This window comes from Branchiostoma lanceolatum, chromosome 18 (genome assembly GCF_035083965.1).
Source record: "Branchiostoma lanceolatum isolate klBraLanc5 chromosome 18, klBraLanc5.hap2, whole genome shotgun sequence".
NCBI lineage: Eukaryota > Metazoa > Chordata > Leptocardii > Amphioxiformes > Branchiostomatidae > Branchiostoma > Branchiostoma lanceolatum.
In genome coordinates, this window is record NC_089739.1 from 12,132,262 (window position 1) to 12,153,647 (window position 21,386).

Sequence of the window (21,386 nt, forward strand, 5' to 3'; positions counted from 1 at the left end):
AATCATGTGCAAGCTTAACATATCTGACCAAGGAGGTTCCATTCCTTGGTAAAATTGTCCTTCAATCTGGCTTTTCATGGGTAACAAGAACAATTTACAAATGTCTGCTATAGTTTCACTTTGTAAAAAGCTTGGAAATGTACAATCTAGTCACAGTTGAATCTTTAGTTGCTGATTTAAAGACCTCAGTGTTTTCCCATATCAAGTTTTGAATTGTTCAGTTCATCATGTGATCGCTAGAGAGCAAAGGTAACTTCTTTGTGTAAGAACATGAATTCAATAAAGTTAATAAAATGATTTGCTTTTTTTCTGTGTCAATATTCTGTAACAGGGCGAGGGAAATGTTACATGTACTTTAAAAATTGAAACTTTCGCGTTGGTTTTATTTTTGCAGTAACCTCCACGAATTTATGACAATATGCGTTTTCAAATGTACAATTACTTCTGAACTACAGAATTGTTAAAACCGTAAATTTAAAACACAAACTCGCCATCTCCCTGCTACCACTAAGTAATGCATTGAATTTACAATATGTAGCTATCTGGAAGAATACCAGAAAGAATCATGGTGCTTGCAACATTTTATTTTTACTGTGTAAGTTGACAACTTTGATTGACCAAAGACTGGCAAAGCGGATAATGAAAAATTGCACAGGGAATGAATGAATAGACAATGGAATTACAGGATAGGTGAAAGATAACATATGGCCCCATTGTTAATTGAAACAGATGTAGTTGGTGTGAAAAATCAACTTTTATATGTTAAAAGACACCTCATTATCATTCTATTGTTTGTCCAGGGGAAAATCCATTAACATGTACAAGACCAAGCATGCATATTGTGACTGCACTTTCCAGGATGGTTCGATTTCTTGTTTGCTTCCTTCCAAACACAGAAATCAAAATCGTTGCTTTGGCTGTGAAAGATAATAAATGAACTTTATTGCTCGACAATCACATAGTACAATGCATGGCAACAATAACTACACCTTGTACCAGGCTAATCCATCCATCATTTAGATTAGAATGTTGAAATGTTGTTGATAATAGCCCGGCCTACCCAAGGAGGTTAGCCTACCCAACTATAATGTCCTTGCTGGTGACAAGCAGTTTTGACAAGAGTTTGGAAACTCCTTGCAGTTGGCTAAAAGACAAAATAGATGGATCAAGGACTTGTAAATCAAGGAACTAGTACGCTATTTAGTACTACTATCATTAAGATCAAAGTCGTTGTAATGAGAAGTCAGGATCGGTATATAAAGTCAAAGACAAGAAGGTTCTATTCACACATTGACCCTTTTGGGTACAAAGTATTTAGAATTTGATTTTGACCGAAATCAATGTGTGCATTGATGCCAAACACGAAAATTGATTGGTTTGATTTAAACCTCCTTAGGCCACACCAATTTATGTTCTTGGTTAACGGAATGAAAAAAAAAAAATTAGAAAAAGTGCTAGATTGGAAAAACAACATGAAATCAGAATCTCAGGAATGTTTTTACTTTGTACTTTTGGTGCACACAGTATCAGGGAGTGAACAGGGTCAGGTACAAGTTTTCACCCCAGCCTTCTGTTTTCATGATTTTTTTGTTGCTAAGATTAAAAATAAATATCCATTAACCAAGAAATTAGATTGGTGTGGCCTTATCTTGACTTGACATTCATTGATATTTGGGGACATTGATTTTTCTATTTGCTAAATGTATTCGTGGTAACAAGGAGGTTATAGGCTGCCTCAACCTTGACTCAATGAGATTATATATGTCTATATACTAATAACCTCCTTTGTTGACTGTGCTGTATCAATAATGCTGTCAAATTGTGTTAAGCATGGGGTTCATCCCAAGCCTTGACGCTGCAAATGTAATAATTTTCTGCCTTCGCATATAACAATGATATAAAAAATAACAATATGTAGATTAAAACAAAGATATATCTTGTTCCACAGTCTTTGATATGATTTGTCGGTTTTTGTATTTTTCATATCTTCTGTGCCAAATTTCTTTTTTTTTTTAAATACCCACACATATGCCATGTGTACATGAGATCCCTTATTTGGGCATGAAAATACAAAAAGACAGAAATAGAAAATTCATCAACTATGCAACTGAACAAACATTGGCAGACAAACTAAACTCACCCCCTACAATTTCTTCTCCTTTGGCTGTGACTTGTTCACACAACTCACATTCATATTCAAATTCGCCCTAATTTTTACTAATTATGAATTCGAGACTATCATTACTATCCCAGTAGGAGCTCATCCCAAGGTGTCCGAGACTAGACTAAAACAATGAAAATGGATTTTGCCCTCAGGTGATTCATGATGTGTCGTCACTTCCCTTGGTAACACCTGACGACCTTTTGGGGCACGAGTCCAAAATGCCGTAGGGGTGTGTGTTTTTATAACGGTACATTTTTCGACCTAGATAACAACAATAAAGAATCTAAGGCAGTTTGTACACTGTTTCGAATGATAACAAAGACTGATAAATGTTAAGAGATGATATTTATTTGTATATAAAAAAGTAGCCACACCTAAGCGAGAATCGAACTCCCCCGTATAAAAGCAACATCGCACGGTCCTCCTGTAATTAATGTAAAGCAGGGCCTCAGTCGTGACGTCCTCCTTTTCAACCGAGATCTGCTTCCGTTCAGACGACTCTCGGCATTGTCCACACGGCTCGCCGTCTTTGACGCCAAAAAAACAACGTAAGTCACAATTTTTTCCTCAGAAATTTCTCTTCAAAGGTCCACGGTGCTACCGAGGTAAAAATTTCGCCCATCTGGGTGGAAATTTTGACCGAAAATTGGGGTTGAAAATGTGGAAAAAGGTTCCGGTTAGGAATTTTTAGCGCCACCATTTTGGAAGCATTCTTGGGCGAGGTCTGAATGAAATTTGCCGAACTTACGTATAACATATGGTGGCTTTGCCTGTCTCTACGACTTGTGGTACCTCCTTGCTTTTACTGTAGACAGTTTGAGGGTTATTTTTGGGACCTTAAGACCAATTCTTAGGCCAGGTGGGTTTCTTAATTTCGCTACTTTCTTAGTACACGAGGCCAGACCGGTGACGTAGGGTTGCGCAATACAGCTCGCATTTTTTGTCGCCTTTCTCTGGGTCTTTTCAGCTTTAGCGCTCCGATTTCAACCTTTTATGGCTTCTGTTAACCTTCTGATGAAAGAATTATGTCTTTCTTTTACTCAAGTCCAGCGTTTTTAGCGTTTGCCAGCTGGCTAAGAAAGAAGGGAGAGAAAAAATTGCATAATTTTTTGACAAAGGAATTAGACCTCAATCCACGATCACTTCAAGACAGTTGTACTTTCAGTGACTTATGAAAACCAGTGGACTGAATTTTTTGTCGTTGTGAACGCCAAAAGGGCAAGAAAATGTGGGAAAACGTGGTGAGAGGAAAACCGGATTTTGATTTTTCTCAGAAAAGGCCGGCATCGGCCGCCATATTGGTTTTTGGGGACGCCACGTGTTCGCCTCTTCGGCACTTAACTTGTTTAATTTAGACAAAAGTTCGTCCAATTTCTGCCCAAAAATATCGTTTGTGGCTTAGAAAAGACTTGAATTTTGTAATACTAAATTATTTTTATTTGAATCAAGTCGCATGGCATGGATATTTGAGAGTTTCATATGCATTTTGCGCTGCAAAAGCCTAAATTAGCATTTTTCCGGAATTTGCATAAGAGGCAACCGGCCTAGAATATTTTACCGCCTTGCCAGCGGGTCGTCGCAATCATCTCAAGGATTCTTCCATTTCAGAATATTCGGAAACCAGTCTGAACGTTTTTAAATCGTAATGACACTTCTTGAGCTTTATCTTTTCGTATTTTTTTTTTTCTAATCTAAAATGTGTAAGAAACCGGCGGGAGAAAAATCGATAAATCCTCCCTTCCAAAGTCCGGTAGTCTCGTCTTAGGTTGGGTCTCGCGAGATATGACGAGACTCGCCTCTCATGTCAAAACTATTGATTTAAAAACGTGCGTTGCGCAACATAAACTCAGCCGAGAGCGTTTGGAGAGTGGTAAAGTGCATAAACCCTGCAAGAAGACAGAATAATTGCCCACACAAGGCATGCCTATAAAAAAATTTGAACACTGAGGTACATGGATTTTAAAATTAAATTAAACTGAAAGGCCCCGTTCCATAAATTTGTGCAACATGAACTCAGTGGAAAGCGTTATGAGAGGAATAAAGTGACAAACCATGCAGGGTGACAAAAAATGGCCACACAAGGCATGCCTACCAAATTTGAACACTAAGGCACATGGATTTTAGAAATTTAAAACGTACATCGACAACATGAACTCAGTGTAGAGTGTTTAGAGAGGGATAAAGTGCAAAAAGCACGCATAGTGACAGAAAAATTGCATGGCTCCTATTTTTGAACACTAAAGGACAAGAAATTTAGAACTTAGACAGTAAGGCTCGTAGAAACTGATTTGTTGAACCCGTTGTACTTTGACTTTTGGTAACAAAATTAGTCTCAAGATGTCACTAATTGGTAATCGCATTAACATATGAGATGTCTGGAATACATAGAATTGTGTGTCAAATCATCAAGCTAATTATGCAAATCAGGCTGTCCAGTGAATCTTTGTAGTGCAAGATAAAATAGATTGCCCAGCAAACCCATATGCACAATTTAAACCATTTCATTTTTTTATACCATTTACTAACATTCAATGCTGGGAATTTTGTTATCCATTTGAAAAATTTGAGTATGATTTTGTTTCTAAACTGGACAGAACCTGTACCATAGATTATGTGCAACCCTTATGTGCAAGTTTGATTAACCTGAATTGACTGTCAGTGTGATGGAGGTATTTCCGTTATCAAGGACTATCGACATCCTGTTCAACTTTGACCCACATTTGCACTGGTGCATTGATTTGGACTATGGTAACAAGTAAAATGTGTGCTACAGGGGTTTGTCAAAAACTAATATTTATTAATAATAATTATTAGGAAGGTATCAAACAAGTTTTTCACTTTGCAAAGTTTATATGGAGATGTTTCCTCCACTGTAGAGTTTGCTTCTATGTGAACATCTATTTTTTTATGAAACACTGACTGATTTTGTTTCTGCTTCAATCAGGAAATCTAGAAAAACAAAATGGGAAAGGAAAAGGTTCATATCAACATCGTGGTCATCGGCCATGTCGACTCCGGCAAGTCCACCTCCACCGGTCACTTGATCTACAAGTGTGGCGGTATCGACAAGCGTACCATTGAGAAGTTTGAGAAGGAAGCCGCTGAGGTACGTAACAGAATCAATTGTTGAAATGATTTTGTGGAAATCCAGATTGGATAAAGAGTACAATGTCTAGAGTATTGAAACATCCCGTATGCTACCCTGATATACCACTGGTAATGATCTGTACTATAAATGTACTTTATAACCGCAAAATTTCCTGTAAAAATGAGTGTTTTGACCTGCTAAAATTTCCTGATAATTCTCAGCTCCCTGTGGCCAGTGAGACTAACAAAAAGCTATTACAAATGATACAAGTATCATTGACATTGTTTTTGCTTTGCCACAGATGGGCAAGGGCTCCTTCAAGTACGCCTGGGTGCTGGACAAGCTGAAGGCTGAGCGTGAACGTGGTATCACCATCGATATCGCCCTTTGGAAGTTCGAGACCACCAAGTACTACGTGACTGTCATTGATGCCCCCGGACATCGTGATTTCATCAAGAACATGATCACAGGAACTTCACAGGTAATGCACTCGAAAACAGTTATACTCAAGCAACTGGATAAAATTTTGAAACAGACCTGTCTTTCGTCAGTCACTGTCTGCTATGTCTGACTGTCTTGTCCAGTTGCTCGAGTAACTATGTTTGGCCTATATCTTACCTGGATGTCTAACCTTCATCAACATAATGCACTCAGTTAAACAATCTCTTTTGCTTTCCTGTATTTGGTCTATTATACTGGATAGTACGGTTTAGAGTGAATTAGTGAATTTGCTGTAAAGGTTAAGTGTTTTTAACATGTTTGTTCTCCATAGGCTGACTGTGCCGTACTGATTGTGGCTGCTGGTACTGGTGAGTTTGAGGCTGGTATCTCCAAGAACGGACAGACCCGTGAGCACGCCCTGCTGGCCTACACCCTGGGTGTCAAGCAGCTCATCGTGGGAGTCAACAAGATGGACTCCACCGAGCCCCCTTACTCCGATGTAAGATTGTCATCTCTGGTAGAATTTTGACAAGATTTTGGCTCTGATTTTAACTTAAATTTCACATGTCATCCCCTTACTAACTGAGCAATAATCTTGATTTGATTTGTTTGCAGTCTCGCTTCAGTGAGATCACGAAGGAAGTGAGCACGTACATCAAGAAGGTTGGCTACAACCCCAAGGCTGTCGCCTTCGTGCCCATCTCTGGCTGGCATGGTGACAACATGTTGGAGCCTTCCGAGAAGATGGGATGGTACAAGGGGTGGAACATTGAGCGCAAAGAGGGCAATGCCACCGGCAAGACCCTGTTTGAAGCCCTGGACGCCATCCTGCCCCCCAAGAGGCCCACCGACAAGCCTCTTCGTCTGCCCCTGCAGGATGTGTACAAGATCGGCGGTAGGTTTATGCATACAGGGCTAATGTACATTCATGCTGTTTTTCACTAGTAGTGTTTGAACAACTTTCTTGTTACTTTGACTCTGCTGCTGTTTGCATTTCAGTTTTCACATCAGTGTCAAGATTGTCCCTCATGTTAAAACTAGAAAGCAAATCTGATGAATTGATTTCTTTGCTATAAACAGGTATCGGAACCGTGCCCGTCGGCCGTGTGGAGACCGGTATCCTGAAGCCAGGCATGGTGGTGACCTTTGCCCCCGTCGGCCTCACCACTGAGGTCAAGTCCGTGGAGATGCACCACGAGTCTCTGCCAGAGGCCCTACCCGGAGACAACGTTGGCTTCAACGTCAAGAACGTCTCCGTCAAGGAGATCAAGCGTGGGATGGTTGCTGGTGACAGCAAGAACGACGCACCCAAGGAGGCTGAGAGCTTCGCTGCCCAGGTGAGATGGTTTTCCATTGTGTAGTACCTTTTGATGGAATAGAGCTATGCACGAACCTAGCTGCAAAATCTTCAAGGAAATAGGTAAGAACAGAATATAAAACTATTTCATCTCAAGTCTTTGCCTTTCAAGGACTGACAGCTTTGCTACGAAACAGACATTACATCCATGGGAATGTTCCCATGAATTGAAATGTAGAGGATTGTAGATCTTTTCATGCATTCATGTTGATCTGTGAGATGGAACGGTCCTCTTGTCAAAAAGTTTTATTAATGGATTATGTTGTTGACAGGTTATTGTGATGAACCACCCTGGAGAGATCCACAATGGCTACGCGCCTGTGCTGGATTGCCACACCGCCCACATCGCCTGCAAGTTCTCCGAGATTAAGGAAAAGATCGACCGTCGTTCCGGCAAGAAGCTGGAAGACAACCCCAAGTTCGTCAAGTCTGGAGACGCCGCCATCGTCGAGATGATCCCGTCCAAGCCCATGTGTGTGGAAACCTTCAACGAATACCCACCCCTGGGTCGTTTCGCCGTGCGCGACATGAAGCAGACCGTGGCTGTCGGTGTCATCAAGGCCGTGAAGAAGACAGATAAAGCCGGGAAGGTTACCAAGGCTGCCCAGAAGGCCGGTGCTGGCAAGAAGAAGTGATGGTCGCTGCACTTTACTCCACCTTTAGTCACATCCAAGGATGGATACATGTACACAGTAGCTTCCAACAAGGTCAACCCAAAAGCATTTTGTTTAAGAATCGTAGCTTTTGTTTCAGCCATTGGCTGGTTATTCCATAGCCGAAAGCTTCATCGAAAGCACTTCCGCAGGAAAAGTGGCACGGCTAAGTTGACCGTTGTCTGTGAGGATCTTAACTCTAGTTAAGTGTCTATCGAACAGATAGCCTCCTCGTCTATACCAACTTCTCTGTTAGCTCGAAGGTACACTGGTACCATCTATTTTTTTAACTTCTTTAAATTGCTTAACTGGCAAATCATATGTTCCTTTTTTTAACATATGTCTAAAGACGTGGATCGTAACAAGGTGGAGTAAAGAGAAAATCTGTAAACGTGACTAGAAGTTTCACGTGATACTGCCATGATGGAATTTTTCTTTACTATTTTGATTTCTTCCATGGGTATCTCAGAGTAAAAAGTCACCATCATCTTCCATTGTTGTGTGTTTGAGTTCATGTGTGATTTATCTGGGGTGCATTACCATGAAACACCCGTACAGTACTTCTCTTAGGGCTGTACTAACTGATAAGCTTTTTGTGGTAGGCTTGTTTACTAGTAAATCCTTTGGCAAGTCATTAATCCTGTTTTGGAGCTTTCTATACTTATTTAAAAGTCATGAAGTCAAAGTGAAACAATAATGCTTAGGTCTTGGCATGACAGTATGTATGTCCAACCCTGACATGACAAAAAAAGAACGAAAATTTAAAACTTTCAATGTGAAAGGTAGCGAGCATTAAGTAGCCTTTTAAAGTTGTGAAGTTAGCTATAAAATTGCTTGGCTGTCTTAGCTGACCACCTTACCCCATTTAAAAGAGGGTGTTCATGTCATAAAACCCTAACTTCCTGTTATTTTGTAACCTTTAAACATTCTCTTTTGCTAGGCCTCTCTACTGCACTCGAATTGAATCCGCGCCAATGTCAGTTTGGAAGTCCACATAAGCAGAATACTGTATTCTGATTCTGAACCTTTATCGTAAATGACTAAAAAGAATGAAACAGCCTAACTTATTATCTGGCTTTTTGAGGGATTGAAAATTAAAGCATTGGCATTGTTTGATGTTTCTGACCAAGATGCATGAACTTTTGTAGCCACCCTGATTTGCATTAATTGACAGTCAATTGTCCTATATGCTAAAAAACCCATGATATCCTTATTATCTTTGCCGAGTACTTGTAATCGGAGAAGATTATGTTTTCGGTTGAAAAATCTGTTGGGTGGGTCTAAATGTATGTCAGGAGCATAACTCAAGAAAGCTTCAATGAATCTTTATGATTTTTGGTAGGTGTGTAGTGGTTGTGCAAAGGAAAGTCAAGTTCGAAAATGGTTCACCTTGTGTTGTCAACAGTACTGCAGCAGACTTTACATTTTTTTGTGTTTGTATGTAGGCAAAAAAAGTGACGGAAACATTGATGGATCTTCATGATTTTTTGCAGGTGTGTAGATGTTGTGGAAACGGGGGTCAACTTCAAAAATGGTTCCCCTGGTATTCTCCGTTGGTACTGCAGCAGGCTTTGTGTGGATGTGTGTTTGTATGTCGCCAGCATAACTCAAGAAGGAACAGTTGATGGATCCGTATGATATTTAGTGGATGGGTAGGGTTTACAGAGAGGAAGGTCAAGTTCGATAATGGGCCTTCTAGCGGGTACCTAAGGTACTGCAGCGGAGCTTCAAAATTTAGGGGCATATTTTCTGAAAGTGCTATGGTCATGATTTTTGTGTGGTAGATAGTTCATGCCACAGAAAGTAAGTTCTGTAAATTTTGGCTCCCTAGCGGCTTGTTAAGAACTGCAGTGGGTGTTTTTGTTTTGACATTCGGACATGAATAACTTGAGAAGGGGTCGACAGATCGTCGTGATGTTTGGTATGTAGAGAGCTCAGATGGTGGTTTACATTATTAACGACTAATTAAGCAAATCAGGAGCTAATTTGCATAATTAGTAAGGAAAGTTTGTTAACCTACTGCATTTCAATGGGACAGTGTCAGGTCATGTTAACAGATGGCCTTGCATAAACGTACATGTAGGTCAAATAAATAAACTATTCTCCAAGCAGAGGTGTGGGTCCTGCTGGTTTAACGCGTTCAGTTTAGGCATTTTTGTTCAACACGGTTGGCGACATAACGAAATAGGGACAAAATAGAAAGCCTGACAAAAACACCTAAAACATGTCAACAACCAGCCACATTTATTCTATTCATATATATTGACTGTACTATTTCATCATCACTTTCAACTTACAACACTGCAATATCGAACCTTTGTGGCCCATATTATCAACATAATCATATTGTTTCATGACCAGTTAAAACATATATCAGCACACTCTACACATATACTAGTCCTGTACCAGCAAATGATTTTTAACCATATCTAGACTGGACTCATTCGCCCCATCATAACTTCCAAATCAATGGTATGGTGCATGATCAAATTTGCAGGGGGTGATAAGCACGTAAATATCAATCACTCTCCATGATAAGCCTTGATTATTTGGCGAAGATAATGTGTTTGTGGAACTCTAGTTTTCAATTGAAAAATTAATGTATTTCGGGTCCAGAGAAATAAGTTGATTTTCTAAGAGCCTCACTCAACTTCCAGAAGTGCTCAACAAATTCGTGCCCTAGCTTAGCAAGAATACACTGCGGGTTGACTATTCTGTCACTGTATTATGGTTCAAAGCCAAAATTGGACTCAATAGCCACATGCGACCCAACCCAATGATGGATGACTACAGCGGTTCTCGTCAGATTGACGGACGAACCAACATGGTTTTTGGCACTTAATGCATCTAATGCTTTCCACTGAGTTCATGTTGCAGAAGGACACGACTTAAAGGCAACCTAAGCAAATTATATTAGGGCGCTGAAAGTCATATATTCAAAATCAATTTTTTTCTGATTTCTGTACATAGTAAGTTTAGATAACACTATACCATCACATATCGACCATCATGGAGCAAAAATGTGATGTCGTTGTGTGGTGGTAACTCATTGAAAATCTGAGCACTTTGAGGCCAGCCATCATTTCAAATCTTCCGAACATGCACGATTCTGACCGATAAATCCCGAACGCATCCGAAGAAATGATCACGTGGTCATGGCTCAATGTGCTTGGGCATTGTGACGTCACGCGGCCGGAAGTTACCGAAAATTGTCGACAGGAAACCGTTACGGCTGGATTCTGGGCTGATTTTTGGGGGGACCCAATAAATAAAATACTCCTTTTGTGGCTTGCTTCTGTGCAATTTTTAAACGCCCAAAGTCTGAAATATTGATGCAGATGTGCTAGAATGGGGAAGCAAATATCAGTTTCAACCTCACAAAACAGAATTGTTTTCCCCAGAATATTTCAAGTTTTACCCCCTGAAATCGCTTAGGGCATCTTTAATAAACAAATACAACTGTAGATTCCTTGATGAAGGTTAGAGTCAATTCCATGTCACCGAGAGGGTTTTCAGGTAATATTGCTAGTGAGTTCAAACAATTTTAGATAAAAGACTATTCCAGTCAAAATAGTTCTAAATTGTTCAAACAATCAAGAATGAAAGTTTGAACATGTTTGAACTTATTTATATATGTTGGAACTATTTGGAAAGTAATTTCACAAATATCTCTTTATTTGGAACAATTTTCAAACATCTATGTGATTGTTTCACTGTTCGAACATGTTGGAACAATTTGCATCACTTTTCAAATGGTAGATTTGGGTAATTGCCCCCATAAATGTAGGTGCTAATCGCACTCTGTTGTCTGCCTCTGTATATTTTTAGATTTCACGTCTGGACTTCTGTCCTGAGGTGTCTATGCATGGCACCCAGGCCTAATCCCCTATACTTTGAAGGGATGTGTGAATTGCCCTGTTCCCATCCCACTGACCCAGTTATACCATGTTGTTATAATGTTGGAACATGTAGGAACAAATGATAAACCTATTTTCCAACAGTTTCGAAAATAATACAAATAACATGTGCAATGTTAGAAATTTGTCTAACATTTTGGAACACAGCAGAAACTATTTAGAACATCAAATGAATGTTGGAAATTGTTCTAAACAGTACTTATCTCCCATAGATTGTTACAAAGTTTTTGCAAATGTTAGAACAAAAGGCGACAAACACCCTCTCGGTAATGTGGAATTGACTCTAAGACATCCAGGTAGTAAGATACGACAAAAATAGTTACTCAAGCAACTGGATAAAATTTTTGAAACAGATGAGATGCAAGTTTCGTCAGGTCTCGCGAGACATTATTTAGACGAGACTACCGGGCTTCGGAACGGAGCGTTCATTGTTGATATAACGTTAACACATGATCTAAAGCTACTCTCCAAGCAGAGCTAGGGTTTCGGCTGGTTTTTAACGTGTTTTTAGGGGTTTTTTGTCATGCCTTCTACTTTGTCATCGTTTTTGTTGTGTCGCAAACCCAAGCACAACAAAAACGATGACAAAGTAGAAGGCATGATAAAAACGCCTAAAAACACGTTAAAAACCAGCCGAAACCCTAGCTCTGCTTGGAGAGTAATCTAAAGCTACCACAGGCAAATGTCAAACCATCAACTCTGGCGGGAAATCTAGGTCAGCCGCCATATTAGCCGACGCTTCATTGGCTAGCAATGATGTCATTGCCTTGTGCAGCAGCGACATCAGCGGCCAGGAATGGTACTGCTGGTAACGCTGTTCCCCGAAAATTGAACTTCGCAAAACACCGTCCTTTTTCCATGAAGAACAAGAATCCGAATTCTACGAATTTCCTTTCATCACGTTTCCCCCATTTTTCTTGCCTTTTCGGTGCTCAAAATGACAAATTCTATCCATTGGTTTTAAAGAGCCGTGCAATTGTCTTAAGAATGAATGTTGATGCTTAACCCCTTTGTAGCAAAAATTATTTCTGTCCTCGCCAGCCGGCAAAAGTTAGAAACTTCAAACTTATCAGAAAAAAGGTGTTTAGTGAAGCCCTGGATCGTTGAAACCGCGAAGCGCTGGTGCAAAATAGCCCCGGAAAAAGGCGCCAAAAACGCAGGCTGTATTGCGCAACTCTACGTCACCGGTTCGACCTCGTGGACCAAGCAAGTTGCGATTTTAAGAAACTCACCTGGTCTTTTGTCCCAAAAGTAATCCACAAACTAACTACAAAAAAACAAGAACAGAAACAGATAGAGCCACCATATATATTCCGTGAGTTGGGCAAATTTCATAACTTCAATTCAGACCTCGCCCAACAATGCGTCCAAAATGGTGGCGCTAAAAATTCTTCACGGGAACCTTTTTCCACATTTTCAAGCCCAATTTTTGGTCAACATTTTCACCCGAAACATGATGTTAACCTCTGTACGTACCACCGTGAGAAATGTCTGAGAAAAAATTGCGACTTACGTTGTCTTTTGGTCGTGAAAGACGGTAAGCCGTGTGGACATTTGCCTAATGTAGTCTGAACGGAATCAGATCTCGGTTGAAAAGGAGGACCTCACCCTTTCGTCTTGCCTTTCCATGGCTGTTAAACTCGTTTTTCCACCAATTGTCTGCTAACCCCACCCCCTTTCTGTCATTCATACCTCCTTAGGCCACAACAAGTAATTTTTATGGATGACATCAGCGCGCCCATTAATTTTCGTCTGATTTCGAAATGAAAAACAACAAATTTCATTGCCCTCCGACGGTTGTCAACATGCCAAAAATTGGCAAATATGTCGTAAACGTTGACAGTCTTACCTTTCAAATGCAAGGTGCATATGAATACCCAGTGTGGTTCCTGCCCATGATGGTATAATAACAAGCTGTTTTCTGCATTTGTTCTAGCAAGGACATTATATAAATAATAGGGGGGGGGGGGTTCCAGTTAATTGAGCTGTATACACAAGGTGTTTCATCGCATATTAATACCCAGTGTAGTTGCTTCAGATGACGGTACAACAAGCTCCTTTCTGCATTCGTTGTAGGTAGTCTATTGAGATGTATACACATCTACAAGGACATGTTTACTGTTGAATCAAGGAGTTTTTGTATTATATCTGAATACAGGGCAAAAAGACCTGTTGGTCATGATATCGTATTTCGTCGCCTCAATTCCTGTTTAACAAGACTTCTGATCTCAAAATTTGAAAATATAGGAATCTTGCTTTTTTCTGGCCCGGCTTTTTTTTCGCCCTATCTTATTAATTTTGGAGCCTGCGGAGGATGTCATCCATAGAATTTACTTGCTGTGGCCTTACATGCAGGTATAATTTTTGAATGACAGAAAGGGGGTGTGGTTAGCAGACAGTTGGTGGAAAAACGAGTTTAACAGCTAATGAAGAAGCAGGGCAAGACGAAAGGGTGTCGTCCTCCTTTTCAACCGAGATCTGATTCCGTTCAGACGACACTAGACATAGTCCACACGGCTTGCCGTCTTTCACGACAAAAAAAAAGTAAGTTGCAATTTTTTCCTCATAACTTTCTTAGCAGACGTCCACGGTGCTACCGAGGTTAACATTGGCTATTCTGGTTGAAAAATTTGACCGCAAATCGTGCTTCAAAATGTGGAAAAAGGTTCCGGTTAGGAATTTTTAGCGCCGCCATTTTGAAAGCATTCTTTAGCGAGGTCTGAATGAAATTGGCCAAAATTTCGTAATACATCACAATGATGGTTTTCATCTGTTTCTATAACTTGTGGTACGTTTCCACTTTTACTTATACTATGTGGAAAAAAAACGTCATTTCCCCCTCATGAATCTTTAACGTTTACCGACTGCCTAAGTCTGAAAGAGAGAAGGAAAATTGCACAATTTTTGACAAAGGAATTTGACCTCAATTAGCATTTATGCTGAAGAGAATCATACTTTTCCTGGCTTTTAAACACCAACAGACAGAATCTGTATAATTCTGAACCCCGAAAAGGCAAGAAAATTAGGAAAGACGTGGTGAGACCAGATTTTCTATTATTTTTTCTCAACCAAAAAGGCCGGCGTTGGCCGCCATTTTGTTTTTTCGGGACGCCACGTGCTCGTGCTCGCCTCTTCGACCACTGGCGGTTAGGCCACCGAATTACAGGTTTGCGTAGCAAAACCTTTGTTGGATTCGTTGCCTTTTGGGGTGGCCGCCATCTTGAATTTGTGACGTCGCAGGGTAGCCATACCATTTTATTGGGAGGGGTGTTTTTGGGGTCGCTAGGCGTTCTCTATATTTTTTAACAAAGCGGCACACAACTATCACACAATCAACTCAAATTAAAAAAAATTCAATACTAATACTAATTTAAGTTTTTGTTGCAATCTCTGTTTCTTTGTAAACGCACAACTTACTTTAACAGTAACGTTTCTTGGTATATAATACCTCGTTGATAAGAGGATATGTGGTACTTTAGTAAAGTATAATTTCCGGGGAATAGCGTTACCTGCAGTACCATTACTGGACGCCGATGTCGCTACTACAAAAGTCTATTGGCAGTATTGCATCATTGCTAGTCAATCAGACGTAGTGTAATTTGGTCTATGACCTACATTTCCCGCCAAAGCTACAAAAAATACAAGAAACAGATATTAATATCGTAGAATGCCCAAGTCAATTCCAAAGACAGAAGATGCGAAACAACAAAAATGAAGAATCTATCATTCGGTAGCATTTGCTCAACCCTTCTGACCACGTAGATTTCATAATGAAGGCAACATTTTCTTTTGCTAAACTTTTATTTTTTCACACGCTTGCATCAGTTTTGGGGTTACCAGAAGATCCATATGGAATAATATATTGAATATGATTTTCCTTACCTGTTTAACATCAGGAGTGGAATCTAGTCACCAACAACATGCCGAAGGAAAAGATTCATATTAACATCGTGGTCATCGGCCATGTCGACTCCGGCAAGTCCACCTCCACCGGTCACTTGATCTACAAGTGTGGCGGTATCGACAAGCGTACCATTGAGAAGTTCGAGAAGGAAGCCCAAGAGGTAAGGTCGTTGTGTTTATTTGGGATTGGACATTAGAAAGTTCATTCTGCTAAGCAGCCTTGGTCTATGTCATGGGTAGTAACATACATGTACATGTTAAGTAACAATGTCTCCTTGCGTAATTGTTAGACAACTTCGACTTGTTGAGGTTTTTGGAGCTCCATACCGCTGGTACTTTTGATAGGCAATCAACATACTTTTCATAGAGACCATGTTTTTTGTCAGAAAACTTCGAACTGTTGACTTAATTTGAGGTTTTCGGAGACCCATACCACCTGCGCTTATAGACAATCAACTTGATTGAATACAGACCACGTCTTTTTGTCAGACAAGTTCAAACTGTTGACTTTGAGTTTTTTGGGCCGAGTTGACTACTATAGGGAGATGGGCCGAGTTGACTAGGGAGATGGGCCGAGTTGACTAGGGAAATGGGCCGAGTTGACTGGGCCGAGTTGGTAATGGGCCGAGTCTTCCGACATTCAATCACATGTACCTTAACAGCCTATCAGAGAATTGTCTTTACCTAGCCAGAGAAAGCATTTCAGCAACTCTCTAGTTGGCCGACAGCTGGTTAGAGGCCACATCAACAAAAGTGGAAACCTCAGTCCAGTTTAGCACGCACTCACTCCGTCGAGCTCGCTCGAAGTCATCTCGTGACCAGTTGTCGCCATAAAATCGCTGTCAGCTTCAAGTTGTTTAATATATGTCATATGTAAGTCCTGTAAAATGCTACCGTATTCCAAGACAGAAATATTCAATATGATGTTGTCATGCCCTATTCATATATCCACCTATGTAGGCCAATTTATATACAACTCTATGCAAAAACGAGACATTATTTTACATTCCTGACACAAAATACTATCATCGTCACCATTACATCGTATACTGTTTTAGCCATTAAATGCACATTATTAGATCGATTGTTAGTCATGCTGTAGATGAGTTCTCTGAAAATGTTAGATATCAATGATAGTCGATTGTTATGTATGTTTACGAATTCTTGCCATACTTTTTACCATGTACAATTGTCGTGCAATAAAATTCTTAGAAATTATGTGCCCCCCCCCCCCCCGGGTTCTGTTACCATGATTCGGGTTCCGCAATAGAAGTTTGTGCACTGCCTCTTCCTTTTTTCTCCAGCAGTGCTAGTGACCGGCTACAAAACGTAGTCTCCTTTGCCGTATCGTTTCAGCGATCGGCGGTATATTCTTATATACAATGTAGCTCGCGATTTGAAATTCTTTGTCTCCAAGAGATGTTTAGGACACATCTCAGCATTCTGGTGTACGAGCCATTAAGCTTTTTCTCCAAGGTTTTTGTGAGTGTCCAACATTCTGAACCATATAAGAGAAATGATTCTACTACTGCTCTAAAATAGCTGATTTTTGTAGCCGGACTTATGTCAGTTTTCCACACTATTGCCATCTTGCTCGCGCTCATGGCTCTCCAAGCAAGAGTGATTCTAACCTCCACATCTTTGCTAGAACGTTTTACGCATGATCCCAGGTATTTGAAGTCCGACACGCAATTAAGCACCTGCATGGCCTTTCCTTAATATCAAGGTTCCTGCAGGTTGGTTGAAAAGCATGTACTCTGTTTTTGAGTCATTTGCATGTAGCCCAACCAGTTTGGAAGCATTTTCAAGTTTTCCCAACAATAGCTGTGCTTCTGCGATTATATTTGAAGTAAGGGCAATATCATCGGCGAAGTCCGTATCAGTTAGTAACTCAGCTGGATATATTTTGCTCTTTCTTGGCTTAAGTACAAATCCAGTAAGTTTGGGTTCCTCTGTGGCTTGTCACATTGCATAGTCCAGAGCCACTATGAAAAGGGAGGAAGCTAAAGTATCTCCTTGTAGACTACCTGCAGTTATTCAAAAAATTCTGTTACTCCGTCTGGTGAAAGCACCTTGGCTTATGTACCTTCATACAGAATATTTATTGCCTCAACGAATTTGTATGCCATACCCTCTCAAGATTTCCATCAACTTCATGCGATGAATGGAATCAAAAGCTTTGCTGAAGTCTATAAATGTACTAACCCATTTAAGATTCTGGTCCCTGATTCCTTCAATGAGCCTTCGCAAAGCTGATTATAATATTTGTGATAAAGTGGGTCTTCCGGGCCGAAACCCATTTTGATTGTTTCTAAGCAGTGGTTCTACGTCATGTGGTCTAATTCTCAGCAAAAGCATTCTGTTAATTTTTGCTGCTGTAGCTGACAAACTGATACCTCTATAGTTAGTTGTATAGCCAAGGTCTCCTTTTTTTTTGGTAGTGGAAGTATTCCACTGGTTACCCAGATGTCAGCTCTGTCATGGTGAAATGTTCTGTTACAGATTTTAAGGAGAGGGTCAATCAAGGCATCTGTATTCTAGACTTCTATCGGTATATTGTCCAGACCAGGGGTTTTACCGTTACTAAATGTCTTAATAGTAATAATAATACATTCCAGAAGTTCCTCCCTGGTGAAGTCATTTGTATTAATAGGTAATGTATAACTGATGACTGGTACAACGGTCCACAATATTCGACCAAGAAGTTTTGAGAAGTGGTCTTGCCATAACTGCACTCTTTGTTGAATTTTGGCCTTTACCATCCCTTGTTTTGATGTTGGTTAGAGGCCACACCAACATAAGTGGAAACCTCAGTCCAGTTTAGCAGTGCCTCTCATAGGCATTTACAAATTATGATGAAGGGATGATGATGATGACTTAAGAGACAGTGTTTCCTTGGTGGAAAAAGAACGAATGCCTCTTTTATCTTCACAGATGGGCAAGGGCTCCTTCAAGTACGCCTGGGTGCTGGACAAGCTGAAGGCCGAGCGTGAACGTGGTATCACCATCGATATCGCCCTGTGGAAGTTCGAGACTGACAAGTACTTCGTGACTGTCATTGATGCCCCCGGACATCGTGATTTCATCAAGAACATGATCACAGGAACTTCACAGGTAATATAATGCATTCAAATTAAACATTGGCCAATCATTTTTGCTTTCATGTATTTGGTCTATTATACTGGATAGTACAGTTTTGAGTGAATTTGCTGTAAAAGTGTTTTTAACATGTTTGTTCTCCATAGGCTGACTGTGCCGTGCTGATTGTGGCTGCTGGTACCGGTGAGTTCGAGGCTGGTATCTCCAAGAACGGACAGACCCGTGAGCACGCCCTGCTGGCCTACACCCTGGGTGTCAAGCAGCTCATCGTGGGAGTCAACAAGATGGACTCCACTGAGCCCGCTTACTCCGAGGTAAGTTTGTCATCTCTGGTAGAATTTTGACGAGAATTTGACTCTGATTTTAACCTGAATTTCACATGTCATCCCCTTACTAGCTGAGCAATAATCTTGATTTGATTTGTTTGCAGGCTCGCTTCGAAGAGATCAAGAAGGAAGTGGGCGCGTACATCAAGAAGGTTGGCTACAACCCCAAGGCTGTCGCCTTCGTGCCCATCTCTGGCTGGCATGGTGACAACATGTTGGAGCCCTCCGAGAAGATGGGATGGTACAAGGGGTGGAACATCGAGCGCAAGCTGGGCAATGCCAGCGGCAAGACTCTATTCCAGGCGCTGGACTCCATCCTGCCCCCCGAGAGACCCTTTAAAAAGCCTCTCCGTCTGCCCCTGCAGGATGTGTACAAGATCGGCGGTAGGTGGATATAGTTCATGCGTTTTGGCATAAGTCTGAACTGTCCAGGACATTTATGCTGTTGTTTTGATAAGTGGTGAATATAGCGACTTTAATCTTTTTAAGCTTTTTTTTATGGTTGCTTTGAATCTGCTGCTGTTTCTTTCTTTAAGTCTCACCATTTTGGTTGAAATTATATCTATTATATTTCAACATGAACAGTTTTCTGTTGATAAACAGGTATCGGGACCGTGCCCGTCGGCCGTGTGGAGACCGGTATCCTGAAGCCAGGCATGGTGGTCACCTTCGCCCCCGTCAGCCTGACCACTGAGGTCAAGTCCGTGGAGATGCACCACGAGTCTCTACCAGAGGCCCTGCCCGGAGACAACGTCGGCTTCAACGTCAAGAACGTCTCCGTAAAGGAGATCAAGCGTGGGAATGTTGCTGGTGACAGCAAGAACGATCCACCAAAGGAGGCTGAGAGCTTTGAAGCACAGGTGAGATGGTTTTCCATTGTAGTACCTTTTGATGGAATAGGGCTATGTACAAATGCAAAAAAGATTATTATAGGAAAGAGGATAAGAAAACTATTTCATCTCAAGTATCTCAGCCTTTGAAGGACTGACAGCTTTGCTATAAAACAGACATAACATCCATGGAAATATCCCCCTGAATTGAAATGTATCTTCCAGTACTAGTTTTGTTGATTTGTACAAGGAGGTTAACCTCCTTGATTTGTAAGATATATATGACTGGTTTATTTGAATGAATTCTCGTGTGGTTGGCATCTTTTCAGAATCAGTTTTCTAATGGATTGTGTTGACAGGTTATTGTGATGAACCACCCTGGAGAGATCCACAATGGCTACGCGCCTGTGCTGGATTGCCACACCGCCCACATCGCCTGCAAGTTCGCCGCGATTAAGGAAAAGATCGACCGTCGTTCCGGCAAGGTGCTGGAAAAGGGCCCCAAGTGCGTCAAGTCTGGAGACGCCGCCATCGTCGAGATGATCCCGTCCAAGCCCATGTGTGTGGAAAAATTCTCTGAGTTCCCACCCCTGGGTCGTTTCGCCGTGCGCGACATGAAGCAGACCGTGGCTGTCGGCGTCATCAAGGGCGTGAAGAAGACAGATAAAGCCGGGAAGACCACCAAGGCCGCCCAGAAGGCCGGTGTGGCCAAGAAGAAGTGATGGTCGCTGCACTTTACTCCACCTTTAGTACTAGTCACATCCAAGGATGGATACATGTACACAGTAGCTTCCAACAAGGTCAACCCAAAAGCATTTTGTTTAAGAATCGTAGCTTTTGTTTCAGCCATTGGCCATAGCCGAAAGCTTCATCGAAAGCACTTCCGCAGGAAAAGTGGCACCGCTAAGTTGACCGTTGTCTGTGAGGATCTTAACTCTAGTTAAGTGTCTATCGAACAGATAGCCTCCTCGTCTATACCAACTTCTCTGTTAGCTTGAAGGTACACTGGTACCGTCTGTTTTAACTTCTTTAAATTGCTAAACTGGCAAATCATATGTTCCTTCTTTTAACATATGTCTAAAGACGTGGATCGTAACAAGGTGGAGTAAAGAGAAAATCTGTAAACGTGACTACAAGTTTCACGTACATTTGTGGTACCGCCATGATGGAATTTTTCTTTACTATTTTGATTTCTTCCATGGGTATCTCAGAGTAAAAGGTCACCATCACCTTCCACTGTTGTGTGCTTGAGTTCATTTGTGATTTATCTGGGGTGTATTACTAGTAAACACCCATACAGTACTTCTCTTGGGGCTGTAATAACTGATAAAGGGAGCTTTTTCAAGTCCATAGTAGGCTTGTTTACTAGTAAATCCTTTAGCAAGTCATCAATGCTGATTTGGAGCTTTCTATACTTGTTTTAAAGTCAAGTCAAAGTGAAACAATAATACTTAGGTATTTATCTCCAAGCCTGACATGACAAAAAAAGATAGAACAAAAATTTAAAAAACTTCAATGTGAAAGGTAGCGAGCATGAAGTTAACTGTTTTGTAGTATAATAATAAGTAGCCTTTTGAAATTATGAAGTTTTGCTTACTAGTATAAAAT

At 40.8% G+C, this 21,386-nt stretch overlaps 2 protein-coding genes across 2 annotated transcripts; both read left to right on the top strand.

Moving 5' to 3' along the window:
- Positions 1–2,578: 2,578 nt before the first annotated feature.
- LOC136424749 (elongation factor 1-alpha) lies at positions 2,579–8,195 on the top strand. The gene is made up of 7 exons (XM_066413392.1): positions 2,579–2,712; positions 5,109–5,270; positions 5,554–5,733; positions 6,025–6,192; positions 6,309–6,588; positions 6,774–7,030; positions 7,323–8,195. The coding sequence occupies exons 2-7, from the start codon at positions 5,127–5,129 to the stop codon at positions 7,683–7,685; spliced, it is 1,392 nt and encodes a 463-aa protein (XP_066269489.1). The 5' UTR covers positions 2,579–2,712; positions 5,109–5,126; the 3' UTR covers positions 7,686–8,195.
- Positions 8,196–14,057: 5,862 nt separating this feature from the next.
- On the top strand, positions 14,058–21,012 carry LOC136424777 (elongation factor 1-alpha-like). The gene is made up of 7 exons (XM_066413433.1): positions 14,058–14,164; positions 15,517–15,684; positions 18,458–18,637; positions 18,769–18,936; positions 19,053–19,332; positions 19,552–19,808; positions 20,138–21,012. The coding sequence occupies exons 2-7, from the start codon at positions 15,541–15,543 to the stop codon at positions 20,498–20,500; spliced, it is 1,392 nt and encodes a 463-aa protein (XP_066269530.1). The 5' UTR covers positions 14,058–14,164; positions 15,517–15,540; the 3' UTR covers positions 20,501–21,012.
- Positions 21,013–21,386: the final 374 nt, after the last annotated feature.

Coding starts and splice junctions, on each gene's coding strand:
- LOC136424777 (XM_066413433.1), top strand. CDS start 15,541: ATGCCGAAGGAAAAGATTCATATTAACATCGTGGTCATCGGCCATGTC. Junction 18,937..19,052: donor CTGAGCCCGCTTACTCCGAG/GTAAGTTTGTCA, acceptor ATTTGTTTGCAG/GCTCGCTTCGAAGAGATCAA. Junction 19,809..20,137: donor CTGAGAGCTTTGAAGCACAG/GTGAGATGGTTT, acceptor TTGTGTTGACAG/GTTATTGTGATGAACCACCC.
- LOC136424749 (XM_066413392.1), top strand. CDS start 5,127: ATGGGAAAGGAAAAGGTTCATATCAACATCGTGGTCATCGGCCATGTC. Junction 5,271..5,553: donor TTGAGAAGGAAGCCGCTGAG/GTACGTAACAGA, acceptor GCTTTGCCACAG/ATGGGCAAGGGCTCCTTCAA. Junction 6,193..6,308: donor CCGAGCCCCCTTACTCCGAT/GTAAGATTGTCA, acceptor ATTTGTTTGCAG/TCTCGCTTCAGTGAGATCAC.